General features: G+C 41.0%; 1 protein-coding gene and 1 pseudogene across 3 annotated transcripts; both read left to right on the top strand.

The window, feature by feature from the left end:
• The first annotated feature begins 1,859 nt into the window (after window positions 1-1,859).
• LOC113909193 lies at window positions 1,860-2,432 on the top strand (annotated as a pseudogene).
• Window positions 2,433-4,227: 1,795 nt separating this feature from the next.
• On the top strand, window positions 4,228-19,514 carry GATM (glycine amidinotransferase). Of its 3 annotated transcripts, none has more exons than XM_027571981.2 (9): window positions 4,229-4,395; window positions 5,935-6,153; window positions 12,062-12,257; window positions 13,118-13,308; window positions 14,290-14,427; window positions 14,603-14,767; window positions 15,998-16,061; window positions 16,526-16,642; window positions 18,480-19,514. In XM_027571981.2, the coding sequence occupies exons 1-9, from the start codon at window positions 4,327-4,329 to the stop codon at window positions 18,590-18,592; spliced, it is 1,272 nt and encodes a 423-aa protein (XP_027427782.2). In that variant the 5' UTR covers window positions 4,229-4,326; the 3' UTR covers window positions 18,593-19,514. The 3 variants fall into 3 exon arrangements, with proteins under 3 accessions (XP_027427783.2, XP_027427782.2, XP_027427785.1); XM_027571984.2 differs by lacking the exon at window positions 4,229-4,395 and adding an exon at window positions 4,562-4,696 and having other exon boundaries at window positions 18,480-19,140; XM_027571982.2 differs by lacking the exons at window positions 15,998-16,061; window positions 16,526-16,642; window positions 18,480-19,514 and adding an exon at window positions 15,067-15,989 and having other exon boundaries at window positions 4,228-4,395.
• Window positions 19,515-20,289: the final 775 nt, after the last annotated feature.

Raw genomic sequence — 20,289 nt, 5'->3', positions numbered from 1 at the left:
AGCTTTCCAGAAATGATAAGGTTGCTTAGTGAACTCAGAAGCCGGGGGAGGTGAATATTCTAGAAGGATATTCCATCAAAACCCATGAAATTATTCTTGTCCTCAATAGGTCTCACATTTTCAGGGACCAGAATATTCTGATTCCATCCTTAGCTAGAGCTGGATGACTAGAGTCTGACAAACTGTGCACTCTGGCTTCCTTTTTAAAAACTCCATTTTGACAATCATACCTCTGTAAATGCAGTCTTTTAAATATTTATTCGCTTAATAGGCAATTCATTCAAATATTCAAAATTTAAAAGCACAATAGGATATGCAGCGAAAAATCTCCCTCTTGCCCCTGTCCTACAGTCACCCAGGTCCTTGCCCCAGGCACAACTTCTGTTATCACTGTCTTGTACATCCTTCCAGAGACCATTTATTAACGCAATTCAAATCCGACCTTTTTTTTTTAACTTAAAAAAAAAGCGGGGTTTTTTGTAGGGTTGGGCCTGGGTGGTTCAGTTGCTTGAGCATCTGGCTCTTTATTTCGGCTCAGGTCATGATCTCAGGGTCGTGAGGTGGAGACCTGCTGTTGGGTTCCACACTAGGCATGGAGTCTGCTTAAGATTCTCTCTCTCCCTCTCCCCCCCACCCCTCCCCTCTCTAAAAAAAGTCTTTCGAGTAATCTCTATACCTAATTTGGGGCTCAAACTCACAACCCCAAGATCAAGAGTCACATACTCTACTGACTGAGGCAGACAGGCGTCCCCAAATAATACTTTTTAAAAATTGCATCTTTATTTAATTACATTCTAGTCATGAGAATATACTGTAGTCACTCTGTTTGAACTTGAGTAATGACATTTTTCTGATTTGAGAGATATCCTGTCCCCTAAACTGTAAGTACAAATGTCTCTTAGAATGAGTGACTTCTGAAGATAGCTGATTTCATCCCATGCGTGTGTTACTAGTTTCACAGAGTGTCTGTAACTCTCTTTTTTTTAAAGATTTTATTTTATTTGTCAGAGAGAGAAAGCACACAAGCAGGGCGAGCGGCAGGCAGAGGGAGAAGCAGGCTCCCCGCTGAGCAAGGACTGGATCCCAGGACCCCGGGATCATGACCTGAGCCGAAGGCAGATGCTCAACCAACTGAGCCACCCAGGCGCCCCGAGTATCTGTATCTCTTAAGTTCTAGGAACACATTACTATTGCTTCCTATGCAGAGATTCTGATGTCAACCATGACAGTGAAATAACGAATTCTTACGATAGGCTCTTTTGTTGTTCATTGGTGTTGACCCAAAGACTTTACTAGCTTTTGGGGTTTTTTTAATCTCAGGACACATTTCACAAACTCTGTACTTTGTCGGGTGGAACCAGGTAGAGTTGAGCATGTCCCCAAAGCAACAGTGATGAGGGAGAATCAGAAAGTGGAATAATTTGCCATGCTTCTGATGAATTTTCTATTCCTTGTGCTTTTACCCCCACATGACCCTAAATTATGTCCCTAGATTAACCTACAAGAGTATACTACTATTAGACATGAATAGTAGTGAATAATAATGGTTATGCATAACCATTAATTATGAGACCACCAAGATCCTAAAATTATTGGTTTGATCAAAGTTATTGGTGTTACACTAACCTATTGCCAGTGAGGGAGAACAAGGCAAGAGTCACAGTCTATTCCTCTTCTTCTGAAAAAAAGCAGTACAAAAACAAGGAGTTGCCAGGTATTACTGTCGACACTTTGCAGAGTTGGACAGACAGTATAAGACAAACCAGTAGGGAAGGCTTGTGCTTCCAACTGACGAAGTCAGTCTAAAAATTGTTACAGAATTTTTTTCAAGAACAATACATATACCTTTTGGCTTTCGACTTGGAGGAAGCAAAGGTGCAACTGTCTTTGGTTGTCCCGAATCCGGGTTCGTCCGACACCAGCCACCTCCGCCATGCCGCCTAAGTTATACCCCAACGAGATCAAAGTCGTGTACCTGAGGTGCACCGGTGGCGAAGTCAGTGCCACATCTGCCCTGGCCCAGAAGATCAGCCCGCTGGGTTTGTCTCCAAAAAAGGTTGGTGATGACATCACCAAGGTGACCGGTGACTGGAAGGGTCTAAGGATTACAGTGAAACTGACCATTCAGAACAGACAGGCCCAGATTGAAGTGGTACCTTCTGCCTCTGCCCTGATTTCTGTCTCTTGGTCGTCCCTTGACCAAGAGACAGAAAGAAGCAGAAAAACATTAAGCACAGTGGAAATGTTACCTTTGATGATATTGTCAATATTGCCCAACAGATGCGCCACCAATCTTTAGCCAGAGAACTCTCTCGAACCATTAAAGAGATCCTGGGGCCTGCCCAGTCAGCGGGCTGTAATGTTGATGGCCACCACCCTCATACATCATAGATGACATCAACAGTGGTGCAGTGGAATGCCCAGCTAGTTAACTACAAAGGAAAATATTTCAATAAAGGATCATTTGACAACCAAAAAAAAAAAGAAGAACAATACATATATCCATACACAAGAAAGAAAAAGGGATTGAGGAAAGTGCTTTGATTTGCTTTTATAGCAGTAGGACTGGTTTGGGTGGCTCTATCCACCCTGGATTCCAGAAGATAAGGGTATGTTCTGTGGCTATAATATGAGCCTTTCTTTATGTAAAATTTAATGACACCCTCGCCTCATTATTTCCGGGCACTTCCAATTCTTACATCTGGAAAATTAAAAGTGTCTTTAATGAATGATATGAGGGTGTCCTCAGATCTCAGACAGAAATGGTACAGAGTAATGTCAATACCATTTGTTAGGTGAACTTACTGTATTCTTAAATTCCTTTATTGAGGACGAGTAGACCACCCTAAGTATATTAGAAAATTAGACCTTAGAGGTGGCTGCGTTTAATTCTTGGGAGAGGTACTTTATAAATTTTGAGAAATATTAGCCAAAGCCTTCACTAAACCCAGATGCCTTCATTAGAAAGGAGGAGGAATCTGATTCCAGGTCACAAAGCAAGTTAGTAGCAGAGCTAAGATATGGACCTAGACTTACTGACTCTTTTCACCCTATTATCACATTTGGAGGCCTCCTTATTGTTAGAGCTGGTAAAATATTACCTCGTCTTCACGTAGCTCTTAGTGCCACACCACATTCCGCATGTACAATCTCTCCTTTTGGCCCCTCAACGACCCTGTGTGCTAGGGACAATAAATGCAAGTGTTCTCTCTTTGAGGATAAGAAGGTTGCAACTCAAGAAGACACATAGTAGTCTATAATAGAGTCAAGACTAACACCCAGTTCTCCCAATTGCCTCTCCAGGGCTCTTTCTACCATGCCATCCTGCTTGTCTGGTGCTTTCTATCAGTGAACTTTGGAAAACAAGTTTGAGACACCAGAATTAAAACGCCATCTCATTAAAAATAAATAATTACATATTTTGTAGGTACAAAATGAAATATTAAAATCTCTCTGCTCCCTTTCCTCCGAGGTATTTAAACGTTAAACTGAGTTCTCTAGTTTTGCATTGTTCGGAAACTACAAATGTACCCTAATCAATTGAAATAAAATGTTAAATACATGAAATGGAAGGGAAGATGAGTCTGTAGTCGTCCCTTATTCCTGGCCCACTTCTGTCTCTATTGCCATGATTGAATTTCTCAAGCCAGGACACATGGCCAACGACTATTTGAAATGTCTAGTATTCCCCCAAACACCTACCAGGCTTGTGGGTGGAAAGTGCAGCACCCCGGAGGAGAGAGAACCTGAATTCCAGACTTAGGTTTCTCCAGTCTCAAACCCGGTGTTGCCTGAAGAAACCACTTAAACTTTAGGGGTTTCGTTCACTGCAAAATGAGGGAACTGAGTCAGTGTATACCGACGAATTTAACCCTGAGATTGTACTTAAGCCTTACCTATGTCATCCAACAATGCACATTTCCCGTACTATTAAGTTTCCTTCGTCAGAAGTCGCGTGCTTTCCCCCTCCCCTGAAGCACTGGTACCTCCTGCGGCGGACGGGGGCTGGGCTTGGTAGCCGAAGCCAGTCGGCGGACCGACAAGCTAAAAAAAAGGCAAACACCGGAGGCTGGACCCGGAGCCACCCGCAGTCTCCTAAAGATTGCTAATTCGGGGCTGCGGGGCGCGCTGGCCTGCGCTCCCCCAGCCCCGCCACCTGTTCCCAGCAGCCAATGGGGCGCGCGGGAGGCGGCGGGGCGGGGCGAGACTACAAAAGGCCGGGGGCCGCGCGCCGTGACACTCCTGCTGGCGCGCTCTCGGGAGGCTCGGACGGACGCGGCCGAGCACCGGGAGCATTCCGCTCGTGGACAAGCCGGGCGCGGGGCGATGCTGCGGGTGCGGTGTCTGCGCGGCGGGAGCCGCGGCGCCGAGGCGGTGCACTACATCGGCTCTCGGGTGCGTGCGCGCGCCGCCCGCCTCGGCCGTCGGCCGCGTGCGTCCCCCTCGCCTTCCCTGGCTTTCCCCAGCCAGCATTGCATGACAGTGTCCCTCTGGTTCCCCTTGGAAGCTCAGCTTCAAGAGCCTTTGCTGGCTGCCGGGAGCTCGGCGCTTCCCAGGGGAAGCGGGACGTGCACTGGGGCCACACCCCGTGGGTACAGTAGCTCTCTGCGCGTCTCGGGCCTCGGTGGCCGTCATTGCAGGAGGCGCCGCCCTCCCAGTCGGACCCCGATTCGCTCCAAGAGGCTTCCGGCCCGGGGTGAGGGTGTGGGGGCGAAGAGTGACACTTCTTAATACAAGGATGGAATTATTGGGGTTCAGCGCAGGGGGTGGGCATAGAGTTGGGGAGCCTTCGGGGAAATGCGTGTGGTGCGGATGGACAGGAGAGGAGGCAAAGTGGGAATCTGGGATGGGGAGGGAGCAGGCAGGCCCACTCCAAGAGTAACATGGAGTCCTGAGTCGAGAGAGGAGTTGGAGCGAGTTCAGGCCGTACCCAGACTTTCTGCCGGGTTCCCCCCACCCCGGCACCGCCGCTTGCCGGGTTTGTAAGCGTGCGCCTGCAGACCCTCCCTTAGCTCCTGGGACAGGAATAGCAGGGCAGTTTGGCTCCCTCCCGGCAACTGCTTCCAGAACAGCTGTCCCTCTCCCTCTTGCTTTGGTCCCCACCCTGGCTCCCCTCCTGCCTCCTTCGTAAGGCATTTAACAGCGTAGGAGAGCGATTGGGCGCGGGGGTGCGGTGTGGGGTGTGGGTGGTGTTTGAGGTTTGCCCCATGGGTGAGGGACTCTCCCTATTGTAGATTTTATAGGCCCTGGATTTTCAAAAGGCTGTTTTGAAGTCCTCTTTCCCGGCTGTTTAAATTTGGGTTAATTCTGTCTTGGCTAGGATACTATGGACCATCTGTGAATTGGAGCCGTTGGCACTTGGTCACTCTCAGAACTGAAGTGCCAAAGAGTGGGAAGTGTGTGTTAGCACTGCAAAATTTTTAGTTTGAAGCTGATTATTCTGAAAGATAAGGTTCTTCACATATGCTTCTACATTTTAATTTGGACAAAAAAAAGTCTAATTTTGGTGACTTTTAATACTGAAGGGGGAAAGGAGGCTTCTTCCTCCAGCTGGACTTGGCAGGCAGATATGGAGCAGCTTTCTGTGGTTTTCTAGGAATGGGGGATCCATCATCTACAGAAGGGTTGCTTAAAGCTTGATTAAAACTTAATTGCAGTAAACCATTCTGAGATATAAATGGGGGTGGTCACTGGGGATAAAATCCTCTGAGGGGCTTTAGAAAGTTATGCCAATTAACAAATAAACAGATAATTTATGAAAAACAAGAAGGCAAAACTATAGCCCCACCGCCCACCTATATGGTAACTAACATCTTGATTTACATTCTCCTAAAGGATTTTAAATGTCTATGTTATACTGGGTTTCATTCTACCTCCTCTTCCCCGAAAGTACTATATAGGACTCTGCAATAATCTTTTCTTTGTTCTTGGAAGCTTGGAAGAACCTTAACAGGATGGGTGCAGCGAGCTTTCCAGAGCACCCAGGCAGCTACTGCTTCCTCCCGGAATTCCTGTGCAGCTGATGATAAGGCCACTGATCCTCTGCCCAAGGACTGCCCTGTCTCCTCTTACAACGAATGGGACCCCTTAGAGGAAGTGATAGTGGGCAGAGCAGAAAATGCCTGTGTTCCACCGTTTACCGTGGAGGTGAAGGTAAAGCAAGGGAATTCACATGTCTGAAGGGGGTTCATGCCTCACCTTCTGCAGGCTGGCTTCTGCTCCCACTGTCCTCTATAACTGCTTTCACTGTAGCTTACTCCAGACCTCTGAAATCCCGTGGTGATTTTAATTATCTTACCTGAAATTTCTGTGGGGTTTTATTTTTTTAAAGATTTTATTTATTTATTTGACAGACTGAGAGAGCGTGCACAAGCAGGGGAAGCTGCAGAGAGGGAGAAGCAGGCTCCCCACTGAGCAGGGAGCCCGAGGTGGAGCTCCATCCCAGGACCCCAGGATCATGACCTGAGCTAAAGGCAGATGCTTCACCCACTGAGCCACCCAGGCGTCCCTGGTGTTTTATACTATTTACATAAATAACTCTTTCCTCCAGATTCTGACAGACCTCATCTGGGGATGTTAGTTCTTTCACCATTGCTCACATCTTCCTTCACTGTAATGTTAGGGTTGAGCAGAATTTCACTCTGGCCCTCTTTCCTTAGCTCTTCTCATAGCTTTGGGTCCTACCTCCACTCTGGTCCAGATCTTTCTCCAGATCAACATGTTAAACTCCTTGCTGGGTATTACCGTAGGACCTCAAGCCTGGCACATCTTGAGTTTAGCTGTCAGCCACTCTGCTATACTGGACCCTTCTGCAGTCCTTCCTTTCCAATTTTGGCGTTCCTATTTATTAGAGCTGAAACATCAAGGAGTCATCTTTGATTTCTCCTTCAGTCAATCCTCCACGATCTAACAAGTCCTTTGTCAAAAGCAACCTTGCCTCCATCCCTCTGCTGCTGCCTTAGGTCAAGATCGTATCCACTGCCTGGACTATCACAGCTTACCCTCATTTGTTCTTCTCTCCAAACCACCTTCTAGCTTCTGTGAGAGTGCTTTTTTTTTTTAATTTTATTATTTTTTTAATATTTTATTTATTTATTTGACAGAGAGAGAGATAGCGAGAGAGGGAACACAAGCGGGGGAGTGGGAGAGGGAGAAGCAGGTTTCCTGCAGGGCAGGGAGCTGGACACAGACACGGGGCTCAATCTCAGGACCCTGGGACCATGACCGGAGCCAAAGGCAGACAGCTTAACGACTGAGCCACCCAGGTGCCCCGAGAGTGCTTTTTTTTAAACCAAAATTGGATCACGTTGCTCATCCTGCTCCTCTCATGCCTCTATTTCCCAATCTTCCACATGTCCCCTCCCCCCGCCACTACCTCAGATAAAGTTCTCACAGTATTTCAAGATCATTCACAATCTGGCTCTTGTCTGCCTTTCCAGGACTCCCCATTTCAATCATTGGTTCATCTTAGAGGTGTGTTAGTATGGCTGGTTAGCAGCTGTCCATTCCTATTTGGGTCTCTCTCAACTCTACGGTTTCACCTTGGTTTTCAGCAGACTTTATAGGATAACCCTCTAAGCAGCCAAACTAGACTACTCACTGTTCCCCAAACAACCCTCATGTCTGTGCTCCCACTCAGGACTCATTCCACCTATGTTCCTGTACCTCTCTTGTCTGTAGTTTAAACCTACCCTCTTACTACCAGAGAGGTCTGATGGTCCCTTCCCCAAAACCTTCCAGGGTTTCCCTGGCAACAAGTAATATCTCTCTTCTAAAAACTCCTAGTGTTATCTTTCATATTCCTAAGACTGGGCCTCAGTGGATTGGTGTTCAGGTTCAGAAGGAAGTGTCATCCACATTGCAGACACAGCCTGAGCTTCCATTAATAATGGGTTAGAAATATATCTTCATTGTACTTAAATTCTTCCTGAATATTTACATTGTTATTTATAACATGGATTAAGGAAATAAGTTCTATTACATCATTCCCATCATCATCAGAAATGCTGCCTACCTTGTACCCGGGCTCCAGAGGTATCAGCACAAAAGACCTTGCTTTCTGTTCAGAGAAATAAGATCTTCGTCTAGAAACAAAGACTAAAGCTAAGTATCTTATGCCAACCACCTGGCCATTGAACTGAATGCCAAAAGAGTAAAGGAAAAAGCAATGACCAAATGCGGGAGAGTTAGGAAGTCTTCTTGAAGAAAATGACTCTTTAATTAGACCTCGAAGGCAGGGTAATAGAAAAAGTCGTAACTTCTAATTGTTCTGAAACTACCTCTGGTTCTGATATTTGATGTTTGATGAACAGATTAATTTATGTATCGTCCACGTGTTTTAAAAAGACATGATCTTTTTTAAGTCTTTTCTTGAAAAGAAGTCCCATCCCTAACCATTTTAATTGGGTGGAATTCAATTTCAAATTCAAGCAATAGCTTATCCTTTTACTTGTCTATAAAATTGTTGACTTTTGTACTGTGTAATCTTACGGAAACAGACATGATTCTCAGACACGATTTTGAGTTCTCTGTCATTTGTGGAAAGTGTACCGGGCTGAAGTCAGGAGACCAGGACTGAATTATGTATTTGATTAAGAAGCTTGATGCTAGTCTTCGCTAAGTAGCTCTTTGACCTTGTGCAAGATTCCACAAATTTCTGGGCCTCAATAAAGTGAAGATATTAAGAGGCTTGCTCTCTACCTAACAAGACTAAAGATGAAGGTAAAATGTTATATGCTAAGTATTTCAAGGGACAGAACCACACTTCGGTTACTGTTGTATGGATCTAGATTTATATTACAAAAGTACATTGGGAGTGCAATGATTGTAGATACTACTAGTATTAGCAGTATTGATTTCATTCATTTTTCTGGTTATTTCTGCTTTATGCCACATGCTAAACTAGGTAATGAGAGAGAGAAAAGTAAAGGCATGCATGGCCCCCAGAAGGCAAGGCCTTACTAATAGAGGAAAATGATACGGATGTGTTAATCAGCTGGGGAACAATGAAAGATAAAATAATGTATTAAACTGCTTATGGGCAATTAGAGCATAAGATTGGTTGGAAGATATAAAGGCTAGAGAAATTTTATGGGAGTAAGGACGGTGGTTGTCAGGAAGCAGTTTTTAAAAGCTATGTAGCTTTTTATTCTGTAAAACGTAATGAATACTTTCCACCAAATATGTGCTTTTTGTTTTGCTTTTATCTTTAAAATAAAGCTCTTAAGAAAGGACCTTTTGTAAGATACAAAGTCACCCAAGGTTAATGTACTATAAGCTTGAAGCTGGATAAGTAAGTTTCTATTTATATTTCATAGCCTTCCAAAGACAGTATTTAAAATTCATTTGGCAGCCCCACCACCACCCCGAGGGGTTTTAAGCTCTGAAAGACTATAAAGTTTCTAGGAGTGCAGCCACATCTCTGCAACAGATTATTAAAAACATCCTATGCTAAGCATTTAGTGTAATGTTTTTTATCTTGCAGATACTTGGTAAATAATTGCTAACTCATTTAGCAGGGTTACAAAGGAAGTGTAAATAATTTCTAACTATGTCTTGGAAAATGTAACGTGCCTTGATCATTTGGACTTTGTTCAACCTTAGCCAGACAGGGTATGAGTTACACAAGGAAACTCACACTTGTTCAAATAGCTTTTTTTCCCCCCAGCAAAGCCTAGTTCATATTTACCAAGGCGAGCTTCATTCTGCATAGTTACACAGAATACTTTGGAATGTGTCTGGCAAGACAGCATGGCTATGCATCTGCTGGAACAAGTTTTAAAGTTTCAAAGGCTTCTTGTCCTTTAGCGGACTTTAAGCGATGTGCCTGGCATGAGAAGGAGGAAGCAATGAATGGAGGAGCAGTACCACGATGTGTCTGAGAGGAATATTAAGACTCATTATTATCCTCTCCTCCTGGGGGCTGCTGCTGGACTTCCTAGGGGTAGAAAACAGTGGAATGCTTTTGTTTTTAAAAAGAGTAGATTGATCTTAAAAACTGCGTAAATTAATACTGATAATTTGAGACTGATGATATTTGTCACAGGCCAGAAATTGAGCCTGCTGTTTTCCTGTAGATCTTCAAAAGTAAAGCAACTAACCAATAATGTAGACAGGGATCAGCAAACTTACTTCTGCCAGATAATAAACATTTCAGGCTTTGCAGACCTTAAGTCTCTGTCACAACCACTCACCTCTTGACTCTGCCACTGTAGTGCAAAAGCAAACTGCAGACAATATGTAAATGAATGTGTCTGTGTTCCCATAAAACTTGTATTTAGTAAAAAAAAAAAAAAAAAAAAATCTAGCCATGGACTTTAGTTTGCCAACCCCTGTTTTAGAGCCTCACTGTCATCCTCCATGTTTGTTAAAGACATGTTTTTCAGATTCTTATTCCTTCACCTGCAGGCTCAGCTCCAGCCTTACTGGTGCGAACCTAGGTACTGAACTAACAAGAGGCAGGTCTGCCTCCGTATATTTGAATTTATCAGACTGAGGTGGAAATGGAAGTAGAGACAGAAAACCTGGACAAGACGTCGTCTTTGACATTACTGGGCTAGACATCTAGACACACTCTATCTCATTACCCAGTTCCCTTCTTCACAGCCCTTAACCACTATCTGAAATTGTCTGATTTGTGATGGAAACCTTATCTGACATGATCGGGACTGGTAGTCAGTTAATCGATGATATAAGGAAGTATTTTTTTTTAAATACCTGCTTTAAATATTTTTTAAACTTAAAATATATAGATGTATATCACTTTGCCAGTCTTTTGATGAAAGTCCAAGGTTTTTTCCTACCGTTTGGATCTTCTGATTGGAATTCTGCCTCATCTATCTTGATAAATTACATCCATATAGTCTACATTTCCCAATGTATTTCTGTAAATTGAGAACTTAGGCACATGCAAAACAATCTGAATGAAGAATCCTTCTACATTTTTATATTTTTGGAAACCAATATTTTACAGTTGTTATGCCTGCCCTATTTCAACATTTTTAGCAAATTGAGCCTTTTTAAAGCATTTAATTGGTTTTCATTCAGTTGTCTTTTAAAATACATATCACCCTTGGACACTTTCTAAATGTTAAGCTTTTTTTTCAGCTGCCGAAAGTGTGTGAATTCACTTATTGGATCACTTCCTTTGATGACAAAAGGACTTGAAGCAGTATGAAAACTTGGAAGGACTGGGGAGGGGAGGCATGTCTTGCAGGGAAGGCGAGGAAGTACCAGAGGCAGACTTGCACTGCTGCATAATTTTGCCAAGTGCTAATTCTGTTGAATGAGAAAATCAATAATGGATTTTTAAGAGCAACAAAGAATGTTTGAGAATATGTCCCTAATTTTAAGGGGGCAGTGTCCTATTTTCCTATAGAGTATCTTGCGGTGCTGTTTTCTAGACAGAATTCTGGGATGCATGGGTAGGTAGCACATGGTTTTATCTAAGTACAGATGTGCTTTTATCCTCTTATGCCCTTTCTTTGTTCTCTTATTTGATTTCGTTGAGACTATCTAACAGAGTACCTATGTCCTGTTTTGTCTATGAAGCTTTGTCTATGAAGGACCAGTAAAAACTGGTCCAAGAAGACTCCAAGCCCATCTGAAGGCAGATATGCTGTGAACGGCAAGGCAGAAGATCCCAGGCAAAGGGAGCAAAAGGTCTCAAAACCTCAAGAAAACTTAGAATTCTTCATTCAACAAATACTGACTGTCTTCTCAGAGAGGCAACATGCTTGGTGCTGGGGATCAACACTAGACAAGACATAGTCTTAGGCTCATTTCCATTAAATTATACAAATCAGGAGCACCTGGGTGGCTCAGTCAGTTAAGTGGTTAAGCATCTGCCTTCAGCTCAGGTCATGCATCGGGTTCCCTGCTCAGTGGGAAGCCAGCTTCTCCCTCTCCTCCCTGCTCGTGCGCACTCTCTCTCTCTCAAATAAATAAAAATTAAAAAAAAAGAAAAAAGAAGTTATACAAATCATTGTTCACTGCCTAGGACCTTATCATGAGTTGTATTTTTCTCCAATTAAGTATTTCGCTTACTTTCTCCTGGTTCTAGGCCAACACATATGAAAAGTACTGGTCATTTTACCAGAAGCACGGAGGCCATTATTTTCCCAAAGATCATTTGAAAAAGGCTGTTGCTGAAATTGAAGAGATGTGCAATATTTTAAAAATGGAAGGAGTAACAGTGAGGAGACCTGACCCCATTGACTGGTCGTTGAAGTATAAAACTCCTGATTTTGAGTCTACGGGTAAGTGATGTTGGATACCTAAACTGCTAGTGTCTTAATTTTTAATATCTTTCTTAATGTGTAAGGAGAAAGTTCAAATAATCTGTCAGAGATTCCTTTGTTTTAATAATCCTTCAAAACTGTAAAGATTACTTAGGAACAGATTGGTTCTTTTTGATATGATTAAGATGTTAAGATGTCCATATTCTAAACTCCATTATAAATCAGAATCTTCTTGAAAGAAGCAGTTTTTCTAAACCTTATGATCATTTCCTTTCATAAAACAGTGGATTCCATGTCATTTTCCTCAGGTATAGAAGTTAAGAGGGGAACAGAAACATTCCCATTTTAGTTTTAACTGACATTGCTACAGGATTGGTCTTGTGCCTGAATTCAGTGTTCTAATTTACAGTTCTGGAAATGATCCTTGGCCCAATTTTTATCTTGTGCTACTGATATTCCCTGAAAAACTCTGTTTTTTTATGTAGCAAGAAAGGAGCTTACAAAACATGAAAACTTGGTGGTTCTAGATCTCTTTGAACAAGGACCTTATTGCTTCATTTCTTTTCTTCCTCTTTCTTTTTTTCTTCCTTCCTTCCTTCCTTCCTTCCTTCCTTCCTTCCTTCCTTTCTTTCCCCTTCCCTCCCTCCCTCCCTCCCTCCTTCCTTCCTTCTCTTTGCCATCCCCACACAGAATACTCATGCTAATAATCTAGTATGTATCATTCCATCTTTTTCCATTTGCATATAAATGTACGTATACACATTCCTATAGGTTTTCTGCAATTTTTTTTAACCAAAACCTGGGATCCTATTATATAGACTCTTTTGTCTTGGAAATTAGCATTGCTGAGGTTGTTGTGGAACTTTTTGGTCTGATAGGTTTATATGGTGCGATGCCTCGAGACATCCTGATTGTTGTGGGAAACGAGATTATCGAGGCTCCCATGGCGTGGCGCGCCCGCTTCTTTGAGTACCGTGCATACCGGTCAATTATCAAAGACTACTTCCATCGTGGCGCCAAGTGGACAACGGCTCCCAAGCCAACAATGGGTGATAAGCTTTATGACCAGGTAAGACCTTAATTATGGGTGAGCTTATTAGTAATTTTTCTCAATAATCCAGAGAATGACATAGAGATTCTCTGATACCTTATATTTAGTATGCATTTGAGAAACTGAGGACATCACCTTCATTCAAAAAAAAAAAAAACAGATTGTTTTATGATGAAAATAGAGTAAACGACATTTGTGATGATAAGAGTAATAGTAGTAATAGCTAACACTTACCTGGTGCTTACCATGTGCTAGGTCTTGAGCTAAGTGCTTTTATACATCGTCAGTCCTGCTTATTCTTCACAAAATCCTCTGAGGGAGGAGCATCCGTGTTCCCTTACTGGGAGGAAGACTTTCCTAAAGGCACATAGCTATTCATTGGTAGAAACAGAAAAGTCACTCAACTGAACTCCCTTCTTTTCTTCTAGAGAAACAATGTGGTCTCCAGGCCAAATTCACAGTAAAAGGAAGTATATATTCCTTCTTAGGCCACTTACTATTTAATCATTTATAGATAGAATCAAAAGATCAAAATTTTTTCTAGGGGTTTAAAGACAGAAATAAGTAATGAATTCATTCCACCACACCAAATCAATTTTGGCAAGGGATGCATGGCATCTCATTTTATGGTATGAGTTAGGCTTAGGACCAAATTCCTTTTCTAAAAGAACAGAATGACTTCATCCTGTTGACTTTCAGTATTGTAGCTAGCTACATAAATCAATATATGGGTCATGAATATTTTCAGAATTATTAATATCACTGTACCATTTCCTTCCTAGTATCAAGAAATTGCTGTCATGCCTAGTTTTTGGTTTTTGTTTTTTGTTGTCAGTTTATTTTGATTTAGTTAGCATGGGCCTACATCTTCCCCATGCATGTTTTAGTCTAAAACGGGGTAGTACTATTTTGGGAAATGATGATGTTGAATTAATTCTCTTAGTAATGAATGCCCCATAAATAATTTCCTTTGTATGTATTCATTCTTGTTCCAATTAGAATTACCCTATCCATTCTGTAGAAGACAGACACAGATTGGCTGCTCAGGGAAAATTTGTGACGACTGAGTTCGAGCCATGCTTTGATGCTGCTGACTTCATTAGAGCTGGAAGAGATATTTTTGCACAGAGAAGCCAGGTCAATAAAAGCTGCCTCTTAAATTCCACACTTTATTATTATATTTTTTATTTATTATTTACTTGTACATTATTGTATTTATTTATTTTATGAAAATATTTTCATCCTGACTATTTTTAGTTATCTAAACATAGAACCAAATCTTTATAGAATTTCGTCCTCCTTTCATTTTCAGGTTACAAACTATCTGGGCATTGAATGGATGCGGAGGCATCTTGCGCCAGACTACAGAGTGCATATCATCTCCTTTAAAGATCCCAATCCAATGCATATTGATGCCACCTTCAATATCATTGGACCTGGTCTTGTGCTTTCCAACCCTGACCGACCATGTCATCAGGTAAGGGAGCTCTTAAGACTCTGGAGAAGCAATAGAGTCTAGCCACTGAAGTAATTACCATGTTTATTTTAAGCACTTCCATGGTTCCTAATGGTTCTAGATGACAAATTCAGCAGTGCTCAACATTATGATAATCAAACACTGGATTGCTTATGGTGGATTTACTACAAGGTGTCCAGAACTCACAAATGTACATTGTAGCCATGATAATTAGTATAGTGTCATCAGACTTTGACTTTCCTTGCTTGCTGCTTTCAAAGCCTCCAGTTTGTGTGTCTGTGTGTGTTTTTATCGAACAGAGTATATTATCCCATAGCTTGCAGCCAAGATCCCACAGCAGCTGAATTGCAGAAAGAATGATCCTTACATGGCTGGGCAATGCTCCTGGGTAGTGGGTGTCTTCCTCCCTCTCCGGGGGGTCAGGACCCCTTTGGCCAGCCCCAGCCTGCAAGGAGGAGCAGAGCCACTGCACTGCAGCTAGTCTGTCCCTATCACCTGCAGCTTCCTACCTCTGTTCCTTCCCTCCTACTTCCAGTTGGGTGGTGAGTGATTCCGTGTTATTTGGTAAGCTGCAGTACACCTTTTAAAAATGACTATTTTATCATGTCACTGTTCATTTCTATCCCGTACATTTATACCTAATGACCAAGATTACCTGTTTCATTTTAACATAATTTATTGATAAACTGAGTATATGAACATAGGGATGGCTGGATGGTAATAGGTCACTAAGGACAATTATGGTTCTTTGGGAATACACCCTTAACATCTATCCTTATGCTGTGGTAGAGATGCAAAGTGATGGACTATGAAGTGGATGGACTGTGGGTTTAACACAGTCACATTTTTGTTTCCTTAATAGCTAAATAGGAAATATTTTCCTTTTCTTTAATGCGAATTTGTCAAGGAAAGTATCTTCTGTATTTTAAGATCTCTGAAACCTAAATAAAACATGAGAATATTTTTAAAAGCTTTAACATTTCTGTTACTTTTTTAAAATTTTAACCTGGTAATATGGGGATTTTATGTACATTTTTAATTTGGATTCAGACAAAACCATTTCAAATGTTTGGAAATTTAATTTTTTTATTTTGGCAGTTGAGAAGTCAGTGTCTCAAAAAGAATTAATCATAAGAGCTATCAGAGACTAAATATGATAATAATAGCATATATAGATTTAAGCTTCCTTGGAGTTTGTTTTTTGGTTTTTTGTTTGTTTTTGTCTTGCAGATTGATCTTTTCAAGAAAGCGGGATGGACCATAGTTACTCCTCCAATACCAGTCATCCCAGATGGTATGTTTACTATTATATACTTATAGCCTAAAATGAGTACTCCAGTGACTGAAGATCTTGCATCTATAGACAGCAGCCCAAATTTTAGCACTTTAGAGAAAATGTTTCCCCAGGAAGGAGTAAACTAGCACTTGGGCCTGTAGGTACAAGAACAAGGCTGGGACTTATGTTTGCAACCTCTACTTCCATAGACAATGAAAGAGAGAAGATGGGAAAAATCAGTATAAAGCAACATCACAAAGCAAGAAATGACTTTTTAAAGAAAACAAGGTGAAATCTGAATGTGTAATGGGTATAGATTGAGTCCTAACATTTATAAATTGTCTTAAGATTAAAATAAAATTCCACAGGGAAAGTGAACTACTGAAAGAATGGAAGTGTCACTTTAATATTCTTCACTTTGGAACTCTTGCTTTAAACAAAAATGATAGTGGACATGATTTAACTGTTGTTACCATTTTTAGATCACCCACTCTGGATGTCATCCAAATGGCTTTCTATGAATGTCTTAATGCTAGATGAAAAGCGTGTCATGGTGGATGCCAATGAAGTCCCAATTCAGAAGATGTTTGAAAAACTGGGTATGTACAAAAACGAAATGTGGTGTCATGCATGAAAGTATTAAACCAGAAGAACTAAAGAAATTACCTGCTAGGTCTGATGTATGCTTTATCTAATTCAATTTGTTCCTTTTAGAGGTACCACATTATTTCGTAGATGCACAATATTTTTATTGTTAACAATCATAATCCCAAAGGGTTGGAGATGCATTCCGGGTTCCTCAGACACTCCCTTAGCAATAAGTATATCAATCTTCTGTGACTTATCTAACCTCTTGGTGCCCACGTATGAAGAACTATCCCCTTTGTAGACGAGCATAGAGATTATTCAGTCCTTCCGCAAATAAGAAATTGAATTGTTGAGGGTCTTTTAAAAGTCATTTAATTGTCATTACATATTTTAAGGGACATCTAAGGGTACAGATACAGAAGTGACTTATGTGTGTGGTAAGCACAATGAACCAAGTAATGAAATGCAGTAGTCAGTGTCAGTAAATCATTCAGTTTTGAACTAAGAACTGGTTTTTACTCGCGTGGGAATTTGCTTATCCTGATATTCAAAATTTAAAATAGTTATTCTGACAGTATTGAGAAAAGTGTTGAAAGAAAGGATTTTCATATGGCTGGGACATAGAGTACAGAAGTATGTATGTTCATCACTCTTCACATACTTGATATATCCTAAGTGTCAAATAAAGCCAGGCAGTATATACTTGTTGAAAGTGAGTCAAGTTTTGATTCATGTCTTATATTTCAGGTATACTACCCAGAAGAAATGATTTGCCCCTTTGACACATCCCTCTTTAATGTGGTGTCAGTTGAAAAGGATTGGCCTGTCAGTTTTAGACTGAGCCCAATCTAATGATTTGATCTCTAATGCTATGCCACTTTTTTCCTGACTTCCTTGAAACAGCCCAACTGCTTGAGTTCAGTTTCTTTGTCCATTAAGATTTTATTGTTTCTCAACTTAAAATATTATTAAGAACCAGATATGTGATTCATAATATTATTTTATAATTGTAGACACAGGGAACTTGTTAAAGCAAACTTTATCAAGCAACTGGAACCTTTCCAATTCAGGATTAAAATGGCTCTAGCCATCTGAATAAGATAGATACATCTGTCTACCAGGAAACATACTTGTGTTTAAAAGTCCACTCTTTATCCCAAGCCCACTCCTTACACCTTCCACACTGTATTCTTACTTCCCCAAGCCCTGCTCAGTCTCACTTTCCTGGGAAAGTCCTTTCTGATGGCCCTGCTGCCTCCCCTCCCCGACTACTCCAGTGGAAGCTTTAGTGGCTCTATAGCTGTATTTCCCCTCAAAATACAAAATACAAAATACAGAGGAGGGTAGATCTTCTTTTTAAAATCCTGTTATGCTGAACACAATAGATTTCTTTCTAAATACAGTTGGTTCACTGGGCCATGCACATCATCACAAGCACATCAGTACAAAATGATGCCAGATTAAACTACTCGTCTGAATGGATTTAGTACCTGAATGAGCATACAACCCAGCATATTAAAATACAAGCTCCGTTCCGTTGTTTTCTTAAGGTGGTAAAGTTAATCCCGTCAGACACATCCACTCATCCAGCCCGTTGACTTGTGCATTGTCAGCAAAACAAAATAGACTTCACAGTTTCTGCTGACTTTCTGGTGAAGACTTTATATTAGCAGTGGAATAGGTTAGATAAAATACAATTGGTGACAGTACAGTTGAAAGACTGTTTGGGGTTCAGGTAGACTTGAGGATTACAGACACAGGATTCCTACCCATCTTTGGGCTTACTTCCTATAGGAGAATCTCCCTGGGAGTCCATCCAGCTGACTACATGTCTCTCTTTTGATGCAGGTATCAGTACCATCAAGGTTAATATCCGTAATGCCAATTCCCTGGGAGGAGGCTTCCACTGCTGGACCTGTGATGTCCGGCGCCGAGGCACCCTGCAGTCCTACTTTGACTGACCGGGCCTGATGGCGCTGGTGGCTTGGCCTCCAAGAAATCTAGGAAGCTTAGGGATAAGGTTCGCTCTCCCACTTGAAGAAGTGCATGAACTGTAGTGCTTTAAACAATCATATCCTTAACAGGGGTCTTAAGCCTGGTTTATTTTTATTACTTTTCTTTGATGTAAGGAAATAACTTGTGCTAGGTATTACTGTCTTCTCCTAAATTCATTTACTATTTGTCTTCAAGTGTAAACATTTGGTGAATGTGTACCAACAAAAGTTAGTTGTTTGAGTAACTTGGCCACTAATATTTAACCGTCTACCTCTGTTTTTAATTTTCTTTCCAAAAGGCAGCCTGAAATGTTGGTCCTAATCTTCATTATTTTTTCCTTTTTTCTAAGACTTGTGAATGTTTGTATCACTTCTTTTTTCTAAATGAGAGAAAGATTTAAAATGTACACAGATCTTAAGCAGAACCAGATAATTGTCTCTTTTTCTAATGAGGAATTTTGGTAATTTTTAATTTTTTGTCTTTAAAAAATAATCTAGACTATGCAAACATTTTAAGTGAATTTTCCATAAATGTTTTTAGTATTCTTATTTCAACATTGGTGACACTTGCTACTAAAAACCTTTTCATACAACTTACCTCATTTCAAGTGATTTAGTTTTCTTTTTTCTCTGTCCAAATTTTACAGAAGTATTTAGTGCAATAGGTTATAACTATCAGTTCCAATCCTAAATTTTGATGTCCAGTATCTAATGGATATATTGCATCTTTGATAATCTAAGCTTGGTTTACAGATGTGCAAATTATTTAAAGCACAGACCTTAAAAGCATTAAAAAAAACTAATGGAGGTAAAACCTACATGCAATGTGAAATAATTTTAATGTTGGATTGTACATGTATTTTTATTCTAATAAACTTTTATGTTACAGAATGGATTTCATGAGAGTTTGGTCCAATTATTTTAAGCATAAGTAAATTATAAGAATGTAGCGCTAGGGACAGAATTCTAATGCTCTGAAATAATATATTCATCCCTAGTAAATAATTTAAACACAATACTTGTATTCAGAAATGTTTAGCAGAGTCATATTTTATTAGTTTTTTTTAAGATTTATTTTATTTATTTGAGAAAGAGAGAGAGCACATGGGGGAGGGGCAGAGGGAGAGCAAGAGCGAGAATCCTCAAGCAGACTCCATGCTGAGCACACAGAGCCTGACTCAGGGATAAATCCCACGACCCTGAGATCATGAGCTGAGCTGAAACCAAGGGGCGGACACCTAACTGACTGAGCCACCCAGGCACCCCCAAATTTTATTAATTCATTCAAAAATATCTGAATGTCTTTTATATATAAATATATATAATGTCTTTTATATATAAATATAAGGGACTAATCCTAGGCCCCAGAAAAGAAAGAGAGTCTCTGTTCTCAAGATGCTGTTTGGACTCATGAAAAATCTGGGAGAGGGGGTCGTAGGGCGGGGAAGACGTGCTCTGAAATGAGCCATAGGTTCACCCTATGCCCGTGCCCGTGCCAACACCTTTAGCTCCATTGTATTCTGATGTTCTTTTTCACTCACCACAGGAACACCTATCAGTTCTACACCGAGGCTAAGTCCTGCTCAAGAAGTCCAGAGTCATGTGGACTGGTACACACTTGGGGTGTATATTCCCAGGTCTAAATACTGCTCAGCAGTTCTATT

The sequence above is a fragment of the Zalophus californianus genome, chromosome 6 (genome assembly GCF_009762305.2).
Source record: "Zalophus californianus isolate mZalCal1 chromosome 6, mZalCal1.pri.v2, whole genome shotgun sequence".
In the NCBI taxonomy this organism is placed as follows: domain Eukaryota; kingdom Metazoa; phylum Chordata; class Mammalia; order Carnivora; family Otariidae; genus Zalophus; species Zalophus californianus.
This window is presented reverse-complemented; position numbering and strand designations above follow the sequence as displayed.

Coding starts and splice junctions, on each gene's coding strand:
- GATM (XM_027571981.2), top strand. CDS start 4,327: ATGCTGCGGGTGCGGTGTCTGCGCGGCGGGAGCCGCGGCGCCGAGGCG. Junction 14,768..15,997: donor CTGACCGACCATGTCATCAG/GTAAGGGAGCTC, acceptor TTTGTCTTGCAG/ATTGATCTTTTCAAGAAAGC. Junction 16,062..16,525: donor AATACCAGTCATCCCAGATG/GTATGTTTACTA, acceptor TACCATTTTTAG/ATCACCCACTCTGGATGTCA.